Source organism: Temnothorax longispinosus, chromosome 1 (assembly GCF_030848805.1).
Source record: "Temnothorax longispinosus isolate EJ_2023e chromosome 1, Tlon_JGU_v1, whole genome shotgun sequence".
Classification (NCBI taxonomy): Eukaryota; Metazoa; Arthropoda; class Insecta; order Hymenoptera; family Formicidae; genus Temnothorax; species Temnothorax longispinosus.
The window spans coordinates 18,976,319-18,995,571 of NC_092358.1; the positions used below are offsets into that span (position 1 = coordinate 18,976,319).

The 19,253-nt window shown below is 31.5% G+C and overlaps 2 protein-coding genes across 11 annotated transcripts in view; both read left to right on the forward strand.

The window, feature by feature from the left end:
- The window catches only part of Hr3 (Hormone receptor 3), an 86,309-nt gene extending 72,855 nt beyond the window's left edge, over positions 1–13,454 (forward strand). For 7 of the 9 annotated variants that reach the window (XM_071780096.1, XM_071780123.1, XM_071780170.1 and 4 more), the window contains 4 exons: positions 1,889–2,161; positions 2,767–2,991; positions 3,450–3,794; positions 8,189–13,454. In XM_071780096.1, the coding sequence (XP_071636197.1) occupies positions 1,889–2,161; positions 2,767–2,991; positions 3,450–3,709 (758 nt within the window). In that variant the 3' untranslated portion in view covers positions 3,710–3,794; positions 8,189–13,454. Of the gene's footprint in view, positions 1–1,888; positions 2,162–2,766; positions 2,992–3,449 lie in introns of all 9 variants that reach the window. The other 2 variants (XM_071780112.1, XM_071780105.1) reach the window with 2 other exon arrangements.
- Positions 13,455–14,166: 712 nt separating this feature from the next.
- On the forward strand, positions 14,167–17,373 carry Dctn6-p27 (dynactin subunit 6). Of its 2 annotated transcripts, XM_071780187.1 has the most exons (5): positions 14,193–14,550; positions 14,916–15,086; positions 15,161–15,288; positions 15,486–15,628; positions 15,711–15,975. In XM_071780187.1, the coding sequence occupies exons 1-5, from the start codon at positions 14,501–14,503 to the stop codon at positions 15,807–15,809; spliced, it is 591 nt and encodes a 196-aa protein (XP_071636288.1). In that variant the 5' UTR covers positions 14,193–14,500; the 3' UTR covers positions 15,810–15,975. The 2 variants fall into 2 exon arrangements, with proteins under 2 accessions (XP_071636280.1, XP_071636288.1); XM_071780179.1 differs by having other exon boundaries at positions 14,167–14,550; positions 15,486–17,373.
- The last annotated feature ends 1,880 nt before the right edge of the window (positions 17,374–19,253 follow it).

Below are 19,253 nucleotides of genomic sequence, written 5' to 3' on the forward strand. Positions count from 1 at the left end.
CCCCCTAGGCTCCTGCTCGTTCCCTATGGCGGGGAAGTTTTGGAGGACCAAACGAAATTTTACAGGAAAATTTTGTGGTGAAGTTTCATTAAGAAGGGATTTATCAGAATTGATTTTAATAAATCTCTTAAGCTCTTGCACTCCATTTTCTAAAAAATGTTTTACACACACACACACACACACACACACATACACATTTATGTAGTATAAAAATTAGATACAAATGCTGTACAAAAAATTGCTAAACTAGACATACCTGGAGAATATAATTTGCTGTATATTTCAACAACGCAATCCGAAAAACTTCGAAAATCTTACTAAAAATAATATACACTGTATTATAAATTTACCTTTTTACCTCTGTAATTTACAATTTATAAAATTTTAATACTGGACTTAAAAATCTACACATACGTATTTTTTTCTTCTAAAAAAAATGGACCGTAATTATTAAAAATATTATACTGTAATATCTTGAAATAATTTAAGATAGTGAGGTAAAACTATTATGTTATAATATGAAATCTTGAGGAAAGGCGATTTGCCAACGAAATTCATTAATCAACGTGGAAACTAGTTCAACCTCATGAAAAATTCATAAAGGGTTATTCAAAAATGGTAATTACTTGTTCTTTTATGTTACAAGGTACGACGCTATCTACTTGCTGACGCGATAAAATTATTATAAACGTTTTAGTGTATTTAATTACATGATAAAATGTTGGTCCTCTAAAACTTTATCTAGAAAGTTGAATGTTTGCGTTATGCACGTTATTTTGAATGTTCATTTTACGTATACAACGTTTATTAATGTAAAATATTTATGTTCTTTCCCACGCTTTACCTATTTTACGGTTACATTGCCAGAGAAATTGTAAAATCTAGTTTATTAATCTTTTATATTATTACTCTTTATATCCATTCATTTTTCATTTCTTTTGCATGATGTTATACATAAATTTATTTGTAAACTTCGTAAACTTTTTGCCTGAATTCCTATACATTTTTGCTTTTGTTATTTTCACATGTTATAATTATGGAAATGTAGAGTTTATTTAATTTGTTTTACATTGACTTTTTGCGGCTGCATTTTTTGTTTGAAAGTAGTTTTTGAATTTATTATATATACGTACATAAAATGTACATAAATGGATACATTTTTGTAGAATCTAGCGTTTATTAATCTTTGTGTATTTCTCCATTTTTAATCTTCGCTGTATAATGTTATAGTTAAATAATTTATAAACTCCGTAAATTTCTTTTCATGGCATTCTATACATTTTTGCTTTTATTAATTTCACATATTACGATTGTACAAAATGTAGAGTTTATATAGGGTGACGCACAAAACCGGACCCAAACGCAAAATACAGTTATAAAGAACTGTTTGGGACCGGTTCGCGCCACTCCGTATATTTTTATATATAGATACCTATATTTTGTTATCACCAATTTCAATTATCAATATCTAACAGATAAATAAGTATATATATGCACGAAAATCTATTACACAAACATAGCTTCAGCATGAATTACTTACGTCTTTGCAACATAACAATCCACCGAATAAATCATTTCATTCAAATCATTGTCATTATTATATCATTATCTAGGGTCTTTGTACCAAATATCTTTTTATAAAAAATAAATCTTATGATGAATATAAGAACAAAATTCTTCAATAGTTACAAAAAACAATTTATGAGATGATTACATAGAGATAATTATTGCAACGGGGGATTAATGTAAATCATACAATTGCACGTTTAAGCGCTTTAAACCGAATAAGTTGTTCTATCTTTATATCGCTATTATTTTTTAAATGTAAACGCATATATATTATGGAAAGGAGCCTATTACGAGCGGCAAATTCGCCGAACTTTCGCAGATCCGGCACAAATCAGCGAGCTTCTCTCGAAAACGATAGCGGACGCGCACGCGAGGACATGCCTGGTGTCGACGGAACAGATCCAGGAGTCCTTCCGGAAGCCCACCGACATCTCCAGAATGATCTACTACAAGAACATGGCGCACGAGCAGCTCTGGCTGGAGTGCGCCCAAAAGCTGACCACCGTCATCCAGCAGATCATCGAATTCGCCAAAATGGTCCCTGGATTCATGAAGCTCTCGCAGGACGACCAGATTGTTTTATTAAAGGCCGGTATGTAACTGCATCGGCATAAGCACGGTTTCCCTCTTACCAGCGGTAAAATTTTATTGCTCTTACGCGTGCTTTTGCGCGCGATTTGACTACAAATTTTTAAGAATTTAATCTGAAGATAAATTATTCTACTTTTAATTCTTAAGTGGAACAGGTAAGTAACTGCATAATACTTACTTAACGCAGTTGCTATATTGATCTTGTTCTTTTTTCAAATAATATTAATATTGACAATAAATAAATGAGATACGACCATACGATATACAATCAAGTTAAGAAAAATGCAGTTAAACGGTCAAAGAGACTGTATCTTAGTTGCCTAATAATATTATTCGCGTGAATTTTGGTAACGTGCAATTCTTCACCTTGGTCATTATTAATATTTTATTATCAAAAAAATTATAATAAAATTTTTTGAACATTTGTCAGATTTGTTTTAGTGTTAATAAATTAATAAATACTAGTTACCGCTTGGATATGTAATCGTTTCTTGTTGCATTAGAACAGTGAAGATAAATAATCTCCGTCAGTTTCTTAAAAAATCTAAATAAGTTGAAAGTGAGAAAGTGTAATATCTATGCTAATATCCTGCTAAAATGTAATAGGTTCCTTCGAGTTGGCTGTGCTACGAATGAGCAGGTACCTCGATCTCCAGCAAAACTGCGTCCTATACGGCGACACCTTGCTACCGCAGGAGGCGTTTTATACGACGGATACGGCGGAAATGAAGCTTGTTTCCTGCGTGTTCGAGCTGGCCAGAAGCATCGCCGAGCTGAAGCTCACCGAAACTGAGTTGGCGCTCTATAGCGCGGCTGTTCTACTTAGCCCTGGTGAGTGGCACGAACGCACAAAAGTGTTTTTCACAAGTCTGTTACATAAATTTTTTTAAAATTATGAAAAATATCTATGTATATATCTATGTATATATCATTAACTTTAAAATTTTAATACTCACGCTTAAATTTATCTTAATAAGTGTATCAATACTGTGTATCAAGTATATATATTTTGTTACACATATATCATCCATTTCATACACAAATACATATTTCATTGCTTTATTTTATCAGCATTATTTGTTATATCAAGGATGAAAAAATCGCGTTTCTTTTTTTTTTTAATAATGTATGAAAACAACTGACTTCTGGCAACAATATTTCCGATGGAAGGTTTGTAAAGTTAATCGAGTTGAATTATAAGAAATTAACAGAATAAAAGAAATCTCGTATTTTTTGCCTTTGCTGTATAAGCAATGCCGTAGTTGACTGACTTACGGTATCTTGCGCAGATCGACCGGGACTGAAGTGCCTGGGAGACATCAATAGGCTGTCGCAGGCGGTGATCAGGGCGTTGAGGTCGGAACTGGATCGGAATCACGTTACGCCGATCAAGGGCGATGTGACCGTGTGCGACGCGATTCTCGCCAAGATATCGCAGCTACGGGAGATCTCGCTGCTACACATGGACGCGCTGGCGAAGTTCAAACGGTCGCAGCCGCACCTCGAGTTCCCGGCCCTCCACAAGGAACTCTTCAGTGTCGATAGCTGAACGAACGACGCGGCGCGGAACGTCGTCCCGGCGCTGCCGAGCGGACAGGAGCGCGAGTAGCGTCCCCGGACCTTGCTCGGTCAAGGTGAGTCCGACCGTCCCGGAAGAGAGAGATACCCGACGAGATCTCGTGGAACCGGGGGACCGGAAGTGGCGACGCTTCCTAGGAAGAATCCGCGAGCCGGCTCGGATGAGAAAAACGATCTCGATGACGAGAGACGAGGTAACACGAGTGTCGTCAATCACAGATCCGATCGATCGTGTCGACGAAATCCGTCTCGTCGCGAAACGAGTGAAAAGAGGTTGTTGCCTGTGTGTCGGGAACAACGGGACAGAGGCAACGCGAAATCATGGCAGTCGTTTACATTATGTTAGCTTCATGAGTCTTCGGATCGGAGATTCGTGCTTTTAAGACGACTACTTTTAAGACGATTCATTAAGAACAGGTACTCGGAAAAGCGAAGAACGATGTCAGAATGTTTATCTGGATTCTGCGATTTAGGATACAGTCGTAGTCACATGGTACATTTAGTGCTAAATGTGGCTCTACAGTTTTCAGCTCATTATTACGATTCTTACATTAGATGATATTAGGTAAATAAATCACGTTTAAATGTCAAATATATGAAGTAAATGAAAACTATACTCTCTAGAATGGTTAAATAGAAAGCTGTTTAAAATAATTTAGAATTGTTTGACGTTGTTTTACTTGAAAAAATGCACAAAAGTGATAAATTTAGTGCACAAAATAAAAATTTTAATAATTTTAAAGTTAATGATTAGAAATATAAAATTAATGTTGATATTTATAAATCAGTATAATAAAGGATTTATAAATATAACGATTTATAAAGCGACGTGTTCTAAAATCCAAATAAAGATTAAAATATATATCTTTTTATAGATTTATATTTTAAATATTTGGTTATTTTTTAATGACCAGTGATATCACATGATTTTGTTACTTCTAAACAAATAACTTTATAGTCTTCGTGATACCGAAAAAAAATATGTATACGTCTTTTATCAGACTTTTATTTTATTTAAAATTAAGTTTGAATAAAATCGTATTAACGATTAAAATACAAGCGGGCTTGTATTTGAGAAATTCTTAATAATATAATCACTGATACAAATAAGAAGCAAATAAGAGCCATCCATGCATGTAACGAGAAGAAGGTTATACGTATAATTCCAACACGAAAAAATGCGCGACGATGGGAAATTTTTTGTATTTATTTTATATTTTATTTATTTAATTATTATATAATATATACTTGTTGCAGGATTTTTTAGTCTTAATAGGGGGATGTAAAATAAATAAAAATATATCATTTTATATGACAATATGTTTAAATCGGCATTATTTTGTTAAAAGTCAATATTACATACGAGACGTATAAGAAAGGTATGAAAGTATCTAGATGCTTCTTAAATAAAAGTTAGCATTTTTAATTTTTTACTAAATTAATAGGCAATACATAAAATATTTATTTTTATAATGCATTGTTATATGCACGCAAACAAAAGGGTAAAATTTTGAGCTATCAGTATACTTTTCATTGCAAACATAAATAGTTGCCTGACATCGCTTTTTACAAAATCGCTTGTCCGGGTACCAGTATATTAAACATTCGGGAGTCTTACATTGCGCTATATTGTATATAATATCTTTCTTATTGTTCAAATTGCAAGGAAGAGAAAAAGAATGAATCTTTAAGAAAATAACAAAGGTGAACGAACTCCAGATTGTCCGCGCGTACGAATTTTTTTACAATATTTTAACTCGTGGGATGCATATGACATAATAAACAATACGTAATATGCAAGTTTTAACCCTTTAATCGGTAAATTATATCTATTTTATATTTTATTATATTTGAAAGGAAATATTAAAGATCCTTGGTTAAATCTACCGTTACTTGTATTTTATGAAGAAAGTGTAAAACTTGATCACAAAATTCATAAACATTATTTTATACAATACAAGTGATTATCACTTATTATCTATTAGTTTAACGATAATTCGAATAATTTGATTACTGCTTATAGCATACTAAGTTGAAAACCGTAAACGAGATAAACTCAATACTGCCGTTAAAAGGGTTCAAACTGATGAATTAGAAAATAATTTGTAAATATGCTTATACGGTTACCAACAATCTGATACGAAATCAGATCGACCCTGTTTCTCCTTCTGAAACGTCCTCGACTCTTCGATCCTTCAAAAAGTGATAAAAATATGACTTATTAGCTAGTTGACTCTTTTGCAATTTATAGTGTTTATAATATATAGTACAGCAATTTTCTTTAAATCAAATCTCTTCTACAAATGTTAGATCCTAAACAATATTGCCTGGACGTCCTGAACGAGAAATCAAAGTATATTAACGACGGATGAATATGATTGAAACTGAATCAGAATTTAAAGATTATTTGTAAAAACCTTAATTTTACTAAGTCTGTATCAATCTTCTCCATCTCTTCTGAACGCTAAGGAAATGTTATTATACTTTCACGGAAATACAAACTTTTAATCTGAAAAAATCTGATTCATTCTCCACAATCCCTTTCATCCGCGGTTACTTCAAACCAGGTGGCTTGAATTCCAACCGATCAGCCTACCGGATAGCGTTTTATTGACCGTAATACATACTAACTTATTTGTTAAACGTTAGACTTTGCCTCAATTTTAATTACGCTATGTTAAACTTTGTATGCGTTTATATATATTTTAAGATATTTCTCGTTCGTAATTACAAAGTATTACAATTAACACGGTTGAATCGGAAAATCGTAGTAGATAATTCGATGAGGGTGCGTAACTATAAGAGGTACGCAAGATAAGTTTGTTTTTTAATGTCAACGAGAGTGGATATTTTGTTACCAATGATTGGATTTCAAGCTGCAGGATGTTCCAAAGAGGTATATATCGATATGACAAGATTCTTTGATCTTTTTATTTAAGTTTCCTGCGATTTATTTGCGAAACTTAATTACGGTAGTTAATTTATAATTAGTATTAAATTTATTTCTTTCTATTTATTAAAATTAACTTTTATGAACTTATGAGATGGATAAAAATAGCTTATTTTGTATTTAATTTACAGTACATACTTTATCATAAAGGAAATTTAATTAAAGACAACATTAAATTTAATTAAAGAAAACATTTGTATTTATGATTTTTCCAATAAATCTTGCGATTGTGATATCTTTTTGGGACGTTTTGTATTTTTTGCTTGTATAATAAAATTGTGTTAAATTACATTATTCGCTATGTCATATAGTAGAAAATGATATTATCATGCAAATAAGCGTTGAAATCAAATTAAAATGTCCGGTAGGCTTTCAAATGTATGTCACGATGGACTGTCTTATTGTTAGATAAAAGTATATCGAATGATGCCTCTCTTGAAAGGCAACCATAATTGGTTGCCTATCCTCAGTCGGATGATTCTTCCTAGGAAACGTCAAGCTAAGCGCACTTAAGGTAAATCTGGGAAAGTAGGAAAAGTTATACGATAGAATCACGCGAAGAAGAAAAAACACATCGAGACTGGAACGCTGGTACATGGCCTCGCTAATCGTTGACAGATATTTTGAGGATTTATTACGAACGGAAGAACTTTGTAATCTAATTTTCAAGCTGGAGAGTTTTTCGTTTTAAATAGAATGAGGTAAACTAGAAAATATATTTTACGAGAGATTGTCTTTTCGAGATATGACGTAACAAATTTAGGGCGTATGTATTTCTTTCAAGGTAGATTTTAGATAATTAAAATAGTAAAACAAATATATGCGGATCTCTTTATCGTTGTCAAGTAAACGCGTTTATATGTAATAAACTTAAAATTTTAAATACGATATTATTGTGTCTTTCACAACCGAAGGAAGTACATAATAAATAATAAGTATAGTTTGTTAATACACGATAAATAAGTAGTTAGTCAAATGAATAGTATCTACCACAAACATAATTTTAATTTTGTTTCACTTACTTATTTTCGATTATGGTCATGAAATCAGCGATTTATTTTATACTTATCGCACATTTTTCAATTTTTATTACATACAAATTATTGTATTGGTTGGATATTAATCCAACGTTTAAAAATTGAATATATATATATAATATATACAAAAGTTAAATAAGCATACATTATTTGGTATTTACTATTCGTTGTTTTTTTTTATGCTTCAAAGAAAATGTGATAGAAAGCTTAAATTACAAAGCTGACTTAAGTTAGCACTTTGTCCGATCACGCGTAGATCATCTACTGGCGTTCGGTGAACCGCGATCATCTCACACGCATTCTTCACGACGGCGACGACGACAATGACGATGACGATGATGACGACGTCAGGTACATTATACACAATCGACTGAATAGTTCTATATTCATACGGTGCTTACGACAGGGAGCAAACCAGGTACAAGCGTTATTTAACCGTATATTCGTCTCCTTTCTGTTGCAGATTATTTCCTTCGTAATGAACGTATTGGGCCTTAAATAAACATAAAAAAAAACATTGTTATATATAAAGTATACATAAAAAAAGCAACATAAAGTATATATACAGAAGAAATATATATATAAATATAAAGTATAAATATATACATATATATATATATATAGTGTGGATGCGTATGTGTATACACGCGCGAACGATACGTCTCGAGAAGCAGAGGTGTATACACATACGCGTGTCGTTATAAGATTATATTATATAGACCGAGAGAAAAAAAAATCGCGAACGCGTGCGAAGGGAGCGAGTGAGAGCGTGAGGCAAGTGCGTGTGTGTGAGCGAGAAACGACGAGTGTGAGTGCTAATCGGAGAGAGATATCGGTTGTTACGATACATACATAAAGTATATATTGTATTAACTAAAAAAAGAAATAGTGGACGGTGGAGAGGGGGAGAGGAGAACGGTGATTAACCGAGTCCCCGCCGGGACGGTCCGAGGATGAATCCGCGAATAATCGAGGAATGATGTTTCCGCGAAAAGTGAATCTCGGTTGGGCCGCACGTGCGAGACATAGACAGACCGATATTATCGCACCGTCGAACACGAGAGTGCGTACGACAGGCGGGCGAACCCGAATAGCATCGACGAAGGGTAGAGCTTATTGCAGAGGACGAGGAACCGTGAAACCGCGCCGGAGTTTAGGTGTAATTAGGCGCGATATAATGACGACGACGTGGACGTCTCTGTTCCCATTACAGTTTTTCTCCGCAAGCTTTCACTCGATCATCTCTTTCCCATTTCTATTTTTATCTTGCCCCTGTTAATTACCGCACCTGTGTACCGATTGTTAATGATGTAATTATTAGTGATAAAAATATGTGATGATGATACGGGATAGACAAACGCTTAGGGAATTAAGAAGTTCGATGAAGACTGTTAAAAGTAGGAAAGAGAGAAACTTAGGGACAGATAAAAAGAGAAAGATATAAAAAGTTTAAAGCCAATTAGGGGCTGAAAATTGAAACAAGAAAATAACAGAATTTGTAGAACTTATAAAAGCATGATTTATTGATTGTCATTATTGTACGATCGACATGTACGAATTGTGAAACAATTGGAGCCTCTTTTCTCTGCTCGTGCAGTCTGTAAAGGACCGATATATTTATTCGCTAAATGTTCGAACACAAATGTTGATTGAGTAAGGACATACGCAGCATACGAAGTACAGCATCTTCTATTTAAAGATGCGACAAAATTACTCTTTTAATCACGTTGTCACATCAACGCGCGTCACATTACCCATTCGATAGGAACACTTTCTTTCAACTTAGAATATTCGGCGAATAAACGTACCCTTTTACGTGCAATTAGTTAAAAACTCAAAAACATCGGCTGCGGTTGCGCGTTCTGTCGCCGCCGCGAGTTCGAGTAGTGATTCGAATATAGTTCTGAGCTACTTTATAGCATAAATACATATATAAATAAATAAATATATATATAAATATATAAATAAATAAATAATTATATATAAACACTATATATATATAATATATATATATATATATGAGAGTATATTTCGGCGGAACTACCGAGATTCGACGGTCCTCGCGATTGATAAGAATAATGAGCGATTATAAAGAGTGATCTCGTTCCCGGACCAACCCGGCCGGATCTCACGGTGACACGTAACACGCTCACGAATCCATATACATACATACATGCATACGTACACACATACATTCTTATATACAACATATACACGCAGAGACAGACAGACAGAGGAAAAAAGGAAAGGGAGTGAAAGAGAGAAAGAAAGAGAGAATGAAAGTGAGAGAGCGAGAGAGAGAAAGAGAAAAAAAAACGTTATACGAATCGATATGCGCGGATGCGACTTTCACGGATGCAGGCGTAGATAGAGCTAACCGACCGCATTATGTGGGCGCATTAAAAAACGTTTTTGGTACTATACGGCACTTGTATGACGCGTCTCTTTATACGTAAACCCGTACTTCTTATGGATAAAGAAAGAAAAAAGAGAAAAAAATGACACAATAGCCCGTTGTCGCGCGCTGAGACACCCTCACGAGGCGTTTACATATATATATATATATATATATATATATATATATATATATATATATATATATATACATAATATACGCACCGTCACCGGCTTTCCTCGCTGTCGTCGATCGTTGATCAAAGATGATGAAGATCGAGATGGATTTAAGTAACAGCTCGCCGTTTGCTCGTCGACACTTTCGCGACCGCCCGCATATTTTTAGCTGAAAATTACGCCGTCGTCGTTCGGTACCGGGCCGATTAAAAAAAAGTATTCGTACGCCTTCGCGTTGTTACTAAGTATAAAATTATGTTGCTAAGTGGCAGGCAGGAATAAAAAAAGGGGTATTCGTACGCCATCGCTTTATTGCTATAAATAACATTACGTCGTTAAGGAGCAGGCTGAAATAATAAAAGTATTGGTACGCGTCACATTGTACTTTTATTATAAATATCTTTAACTTTCTCGTTGTGCGTAACGCAATATTAAATTCTTTAAGAAGACGTATGTATGGATAATAATGTGTGATGTATGTAATTACAGCATATTTTAATTAAAGGTTACTTATAGCGATGACGTGCGAATACCGTTTGTCTCGTTCTATAATGAATTTCTTTAAGATGAACTATAAATATTGCAGCTACTTATGTAAACCCTAAACGGTATAAGCGGGGTCTGACAGGCCGTTTTTAATTACCAGACGTTATAGAAATTTTATAACGCTCTATTATTATTATTTGTTTGTATTTATAAAGTTTAATATAAATGAATAAAATCTAATTTCCACACACGTAGATTTCGGACACATTTATTTTCATTATATATGATTATACATTATCACCATTTATGCAACTTCCCTCTTTGTACTGTATGTCGGCCCCTTTAATTATATATCATTACGTAAGTAAAATAATTTATACTGTTTAGGGTCTCCAACAGAAATATTATATATTTAACTCATTATTATATCCTTATCAAAAGCTTATAATAAAGCTATTAATGATAATGAAATAATGCTAAAAAAAGAGCATCACAAGACTTTTGCTAGAAATTATAAACATTTTTTATGCGAATTTAATCTTTATATTTACATTTAATAATATTAATAACATGATCTTACGTAAAAGAGCATAATATAAGTATAATTGCGACTTTTAATGAGTTAAATGTATCGATATTAAAGTTGTATTAATCTACAGTCGAATATTAGTGGTCGCGAAAGTGTTAAGAATGTATTGTTGTTAGCCTCACATGTATATACATATATATAGTTCAATTTTTATTGCGTATTTATGTATTTTTATCTTTTTGATATTGGATAACAAGAGTATATATTAATTCCTCGCGTTGGGACAACCATTCAATCAATTTAAATGACAACTTACAATTTTTGCAATGACTTCATAATTGTCAAATGGATTATTGTTTATTCGTTAATGACAAAACAAATTTTTCATGCAAGTATTTAATATGATAATATGACATTAGAATGGCTCATCAATATGATATATTAACTCAATAGAATGTCAATGCTGCATTTGTTAAACTTCGTTAAAGATTGGAGAGTACTAATTTTAAAAATAAGATCTAACTTCTTGATACTTAAAAAGTATCTTACGTTTTTCAAATTTCAGAATTTTGAGTGTCTGCTCTTTTCATTTTTGACTCTATCTCATTTCTAAATCAGTTTAACTCTTAGATTCTCGAGCCTTTTGAATATTTTAATCGTTGAATGTTTGTTATATATTTGCTTCTTGCATTTTTTAATTGGATTATCTAAAAAAAATTCTTAGTCATTGCCAAGGCAGCGAAGAATGAACCAACAAGCTTGCTTTAGCTTTCTACTGACTGAAATACTGATATTTATGTTACTTAAGATTTGATGATGATTTATCATATAACTTTTAATTGATACGAGTGAGCATAATTAATTTTTTATTCTCTTCGAAAATATTTATTTGTTACAAAGAACAAAACGTTATTTTAAAATAGTTTTAGAATAAGATGAAATCAGAATTGCGCAACCCTAATTATATGATAAGATCACAAGTAGATAAGTGAGAAATAACTTTCGGATGCATATGCTAGGTCAATTTCATTCTAACATATTTTTGTTTACAGTCAAATAAACGTATATTTGCATTTTTTGCATAATTGCTAAATATAATTACATTAATAACATTGATTGAAAATAGTACGAAAGAATAGTAAAGTCTATTTTTCTAAATTTTTTATTGAAAATAAAGCCATCTAGGCATCACAAAGAGGGGCAGCTTTAGTTACTTCATATCTTTTTAAGATGTTTAATAATAAATTAACGATAATATTTCTTTCTGAAAGCAAGGACATAAATTGCTTTTTCAAATATTGAGCTTATTTTCGTAATTGCGACATATTTATATTATGTTTACATTAAAATCTTATCTTGTTTCTTCTAAAAAATAAACAAAGTAGTTTGACTTATACGATTTTCTATATATCAAACAGCACAAAATTTAATCATAAATGTTTTTAATGAATCAATCTCGTTACCATTGACGAAATTAGTAGAAAAGGCTAATTATTCTTTTATCATTCATCACGAGATTAGAACGTGCTCGTTTACGCAACAGTGTGCAGACAAAAGTATCTTAATATGCATCCGAGAGAATCGTAGATTCGCAATCGAGAGAGGATCGACGAGAGCGACGGCGAATCCGTCACGGTGCGCCGACTGACACGCTTTCGAACGGTTACATATACTTATAGCGAGAAATTAAGAGAATGCATATTATTCTGCCGATTAACGAGTAAGTGCGTAGGATTCGTTTAATTGTAGATCGAACACGATACACAGTCACGTTACGCGCGAGTGCAAGATGCATTACCATCTACGACCCTTCTTCGCTCACATCTCTATCCCCTTTACTCGAGAGCAACACGCATACACGCATATACACCCACAGAACACATACACACATACACATACACACGCACATACACGCATACATACATACATACATATGTACACAAATACATCCATATACAATGTACACACGCATACGTACGCGTACAATAAAGGCGCAACACATACACCCGCACGCACGTTGCAATTAGACGTTATTATCGCAATTTGGAGTTAAATTTTATAATATATAATATATAAAAAATATATATAATAAATATATATATAAAAGTTGACGGATAATATAGAGTTATGTTAAATATCTAAACGAAGGTATTCATGTGTTTCTCATGTGTGAATACATTATCCCTTTTGTTGCGCAATCACAATCGCGAGATTTTCCCTTTTCTCTCGTAATCCCTGAAATAGCTTAAATGAATACAGAAAATATTTGCACATTATAGAGAGTTCTCATTGTAGGGATCCTTTAATTTTTATTATATTATAACATTAAATTATTTTACTCACATGTACATCTTAATAAATATAAATCAAGATTTTAACAAACAAATGATTAACGTATTAAAGTCATATACTTAATCTTATAAATATTTGAAATTTATTTCTAATGAAAAATTATTTATAATATAACATAATAATATTGCTTAAGTACTTCTTTTATCTTTTTATATTATACTAATAAATAGACAGACTTTTTAGACATTACTTTTATCATAAAATTCAATAACTGCTTTTCTTGTGTTTAACATTTATAGAAAATGTGTAAGATTTATGACGATTTTTGAAAATTTATTTATTACCTTCAATTATATATATAATTTAGAGGAAAACTAAAAATGCTTAAAATTTTTTGTTTAACATATTTAAAAATATATATAAAAAATAATTTTTATTTTATCTTAATAATTAATATCAATGTAAACATTTATCTAAAATTTTATAATTCTATTCTGATAATAATTTAAGAATAGCAATTATTTAAGAACATAATTTAAAAACAATGATATTTTTTAAAATAATTCCACATAAATTTAAAACTTGTATTGTCAAATTTTTATTTTTTAAGTGAAACACAAAAATATTAATTAATATTTTAACATTATTTTTGTATATCTTACTTTTATTAATTCAGTATTTGATTTTGTTTGCATAAACAATTTTATTCAAGAATTCTTTAAATAGTACATACATCTCTTTCAGCAGAGTATTTGAGGAATTTAAATTTTCTTGCACGATACTATCGAGAGAAAATGGCGAACTATTCGATAAGTCGACTTGGCGTATACACTTGGCGTATACGCTTGCATCTGTAGTCATCTGTATAGTGAGTAAGGAACTGTTGTCATCGATTAAATGGACGGAAAAATGAATTCTAGCAATTCTTCGGCTTATCGCCGCGTCAAGTAAGTTTAAATAATGATTATATAAAAGCAAGAGACACGCCAGTGTCTTTTCTGCACAATTTTAGTATCTAATAAAGATTGCTTTATCATTATAATACCAAATTTCTGATATTTTGAGGTTAGGTCAGTCCCTAACCCCTGCACATATTCACAACAACAATATAATGTATAAACACGCACATAATATAGTTATATTCAATAAGATAAAATTCAACATCTTTTAACATAAGTACCACATGAATGCCTTAAGTCTTAAGTCATGATAATTAATGAGAGAGAGAGAGAATAAAGAACGCTAGTTATTAGATACCAGTGATATCTTTCTAAGTAAATTGTATGATACATTTACAATGCTATTTGCATAGCTTAAAAATCGCACCTGGTGCAGTAGTGTGCGAAGAGAGCATTCTAAAAGGGGACATTTCTATTGGTGCGAAAACTATAATCCACCCTAGAGCATGTATTCTAGCGGAGGCTGGTCCGATCATTATAGGAGAAGGCAATATTATCGAGGAAATGGCAACTATAGCCAACAGGCAAGTTTAATATACTTGCATCTTTTGCAATATATGCAGTGGCATACTAATTTATTAATTTAACGCTACTATAGGTTGCCATCCGATGCTCCGGAACCTGCAACAGTACCAGTGCAAATTATAGGGAACTATAATGTATTTGAGACTGACTGTGTTTGTGAATCATATAAAGTTGGCGATAACAACATCTTAGAAGCAAAAGGTACATATGTAGCAGTTGCTTTTAGCAATGTATGCAAACAAATATTGTGATTGTAGTATTAAATCGTACGAGTAGGACTTATTTTATGTCAGACTAGAAGATAAGGATCTTTAAGAATTATACAATGTCATACTATTAATTAATTATAAGTCCGTTTATAATTAACTTATTATATATAAATATTATTTTTCCAAAAGCACAAGTTAGTCGAGAAATTGAACTAACGAATGGATGCGTTATTGGAGCTGCATGCTCTTTGACGGAGCAAGAAGTAGTACCAGAAAATACAATAGTGTACGGCAGCCAGTGTCAACGTAGAGAAATGAACGACAAGCCATATGTAATTGTTATATATATCACACTATTTTTATTCTTTTGTTTTATGAGCCCAAATATGGTTTTCCTACTTTATTGTATTTCAGCCTCAAATTGGACAGTTGGACTTTCTGCTGAAAGTACTCCCGAATTATCACCACTTTCGCAAATCGAATGTAAAGTCAAAATCTGGAGGACCTGTGTAAATAATATATATACCCACAATCTTTGCAATGATAAAAATAAGATAATATGTTTAATTTTTACACTAATTATACGAATTGTATTTATTGAAAAAACCTTATGCTTGCAATTCAGCAAACAAATATGTATATTTATTTCTATTACATATAATAAAATTTTTCTGTATTATATTGTGAGCATGATGTATAAACATTTTAATGAATTTTAGAGAAAGTTATTATTAAATTATTGTAATATTATTATATTAATTAATTGTATATGCAATGTAGATGCATATTATATGATTAATTATTTTTAAAAATTGCTGATTTATTTTTAAAATTAAAATGGAAATAAAGGATAAGTAGAAGATCGATAAACCGAAAATACCACTTCGAGTTTTTCATGATAGATAGAACTAATATAATTGCCATAAATTTTTTTTTACATTCGTTTCCGCAGGGATAACTAATTCACACAGTCAATTGGGCTTAGCAAATCCACGAACTCGAGCTCAATGCATTGCAAATTTATTCGCATATTATACACATCCACAATCACGTATTTTTGTGAATAATAATGCAATAAATAATTAAAGGAAAGTGTATAAAAGAATAATCTATTGTAATTTAATGCAGAATAATCTAATTTAATGTAGACGGAAAAAGTTTGCTTATCTTTTTGTATGCGCCTCTTTATTACTAGTTTATTCACATTTGGACATCGTAAACAATGCGATTTATTTCAAAAAGTATCTATCTTATGAATCTATTACAATTACTGAGTTTAGAAAACATTTGCAATACATTTGACTTTTTGTCAGTATCAAAATTCTATAATTTTAAAAACACGATAATTCTAACTAAAAGAGAAAGAAGTTATAAAGTGCATAAAAGTTATAAAGTGCGTAAAGTTAAAAAATTTTGCAAACATTTCTATAAAAATAGCGTTGAAAAATATGGCAGAGATAATAAAAAAAAAAAAAACGGACAACAATTTATTAATATTTTACGAAGATTGCAACAACAATTTATATCTTTGCTTGCAATGCTTCGATACCATACATTGTCATATCTCTATTTAAGTTTATATTTAAAAAAATATAATTAATATATATTTAAAAAATATTTATATATATGTACTATACATGTGCACTTATTATTTTAAATTATTTTAATGTTTATTATATTTACAGTTTTACTAATGTTATTATATACATATTTTATGTATTTTTAGTAAGTTGGAAATGTCCGTCACGGGTAATTTCCATGTAATAGAAAAATCGAGTGCCGATGAAGTCAGTCGCCAATAAATCCCATAGCACTCAACGTGTTAAAAATAAGAACATAGACAAGACTCGTGTATATGTTTGACCTAGATCAAACGAAATAGCACAAGCTAAAGCTTATTTTTACATTTTAGTCTTAAGGCTTTTGTTCAATCACTGCAGCCATCTCTTGTTGACGTCAGACACGAGAAAATACATCATGAAAATTCTCGCAACGTATTACATTAAAATAAAAATGTTTACTTTTTTAAATAAAATAGCAGCTTTTGTAATTGACTTATAAAATATATCAAAAACTCCCCCCTTTTATTAATCACTAAATAATCCATATATATTGAATTGAATTGTGCCTAATCAAGGACGAAAACAAGCTGACAGCTACTGAATTAAAATAAAAAAATTTTTTCTTTCACATATTAAATTATAACAAATTGGGAGTCTTCGATATCTTAACACTATATTTTAACATTAACGACGATTATTTTAAATCTAAAAACGTTGCTAATTTAGTTTTTTAACGCTTTATACTCCACAATTATGTCAAGCTAGAATGACGCTGTGTATACTGTCAACGCGGACTTGGCAATCGAGCCAGCAAGAGCCATAAAAAAATTCTACATTTTTCCTATTAGTTTTTTCTTTATATTTACTTTTTTTATAAGCCAGAATTTTGTTTTTAATGGAATTAAAAATATTAAAATTTTAAAGTAGTTAAATAATTACTTTAAGATTAAATCTGTCAAATCTTTTATTTCTAAACCAAAATTCTATTTCCATTATACCTTCTCGGTTATATATTTACGTTAATCAAACCAAAATAGCTCAGTCCAGCAACGTTTGTTATTGCAAAATATGCTACAAACTGGGGATCTTGCATATAGAATCTTGCATTAGCATTTAAAAAAATAATTTCGTTGAAATCTACTTTTGGATAACTCTGACCGCAATTGAACATCAATCTATCCCGAGAAGCTTTTTTTTACTTTAAGTTACATAATAAAGAAATTCTATTAAATCTTTTTCTGTACTGTTTTCAGATAAATTAAAAAAATATTTTACCGTTGTAACATTAAAGAGAAATATTTATAATTTCTTTTATAATAACCAATTTATATACCTTTGAATTATGTAAACTGAGTTTCATATAACGCGAAATGTGTCTCCTGTATTATACGTTTATTTTATTGCATTATAATAGTTCATTCTCAACTAATTCTCAAAATTAATAAATATTGTTATTAATATAACGGACTGAAAACCTTGACATTTATCACTAATTTTCATGAATTCTTTTCAATTTCCTGTTATTAACAAAAAGTTAATACGAATAATCGATTCATCAAAAGAAAGGAACCCTCGCCACTTTCTCAACGAGCGGAAATACGAATAGAAATATTAGCCACTCTGTCTCTTAACCAACTCTCCGAGGAATTTAACGGCGTAATGCTAAACGCTACATCTATGAATATGAATTAGCGTCTCGTCGAGGGGGTTGGTTGCGAACCATTTACCGCTTCCGTCAGCTTAGCGAAGCGCGCCAGTGATTATCAACCCTCCTTTATATTTGAGTTTATACAAGAAAATAACACGTTTTGTATCGAGATGTGAAAATCTATAATAAATAGTCAATTTTAGATATATTTTTATAAGGAATTTATTCGCTTGAAATACATTAATCATAAATCTTTGAACGGCTTTTCAAGTTTTTATTGTACATTTGCAAGATTTGAAAAAAGTTAGAATTTCAAAATTTATATAAATGTTATCTCGCAATAAACATTTATTTAAAACGAACATTAGTCTTAAACGTTAAATGAATATAACGATTGAAACATTTACAAAGGCTCTGTTGTGTTACGTATTAATTTTATTAACAACAAATTGACCGGACACCGACTTAAGTGTCTCTAAATGGCAAAAGAGTCGCAAGCGCACCCTTACTTTAATGATCGGCCACGGCAACCCCCTGTAACTCTTGTCGCGAAAGTGGTGACTCGAGAGAGCTGTCATATTTTGACATCCGCAGCGGACGTCGGAGAAAAGAGAGAAAGGGTGCAAGAAAGAGACATGAAGGGAATGAGAAGAAAAAAAATTATTTTTCCGAGGGGGTAGTTGAATCCGCAGTCGCAGAAAATCACAGAAGGAGAAACTAACAAGGAGAGGAGAGCTAACGCTTTTC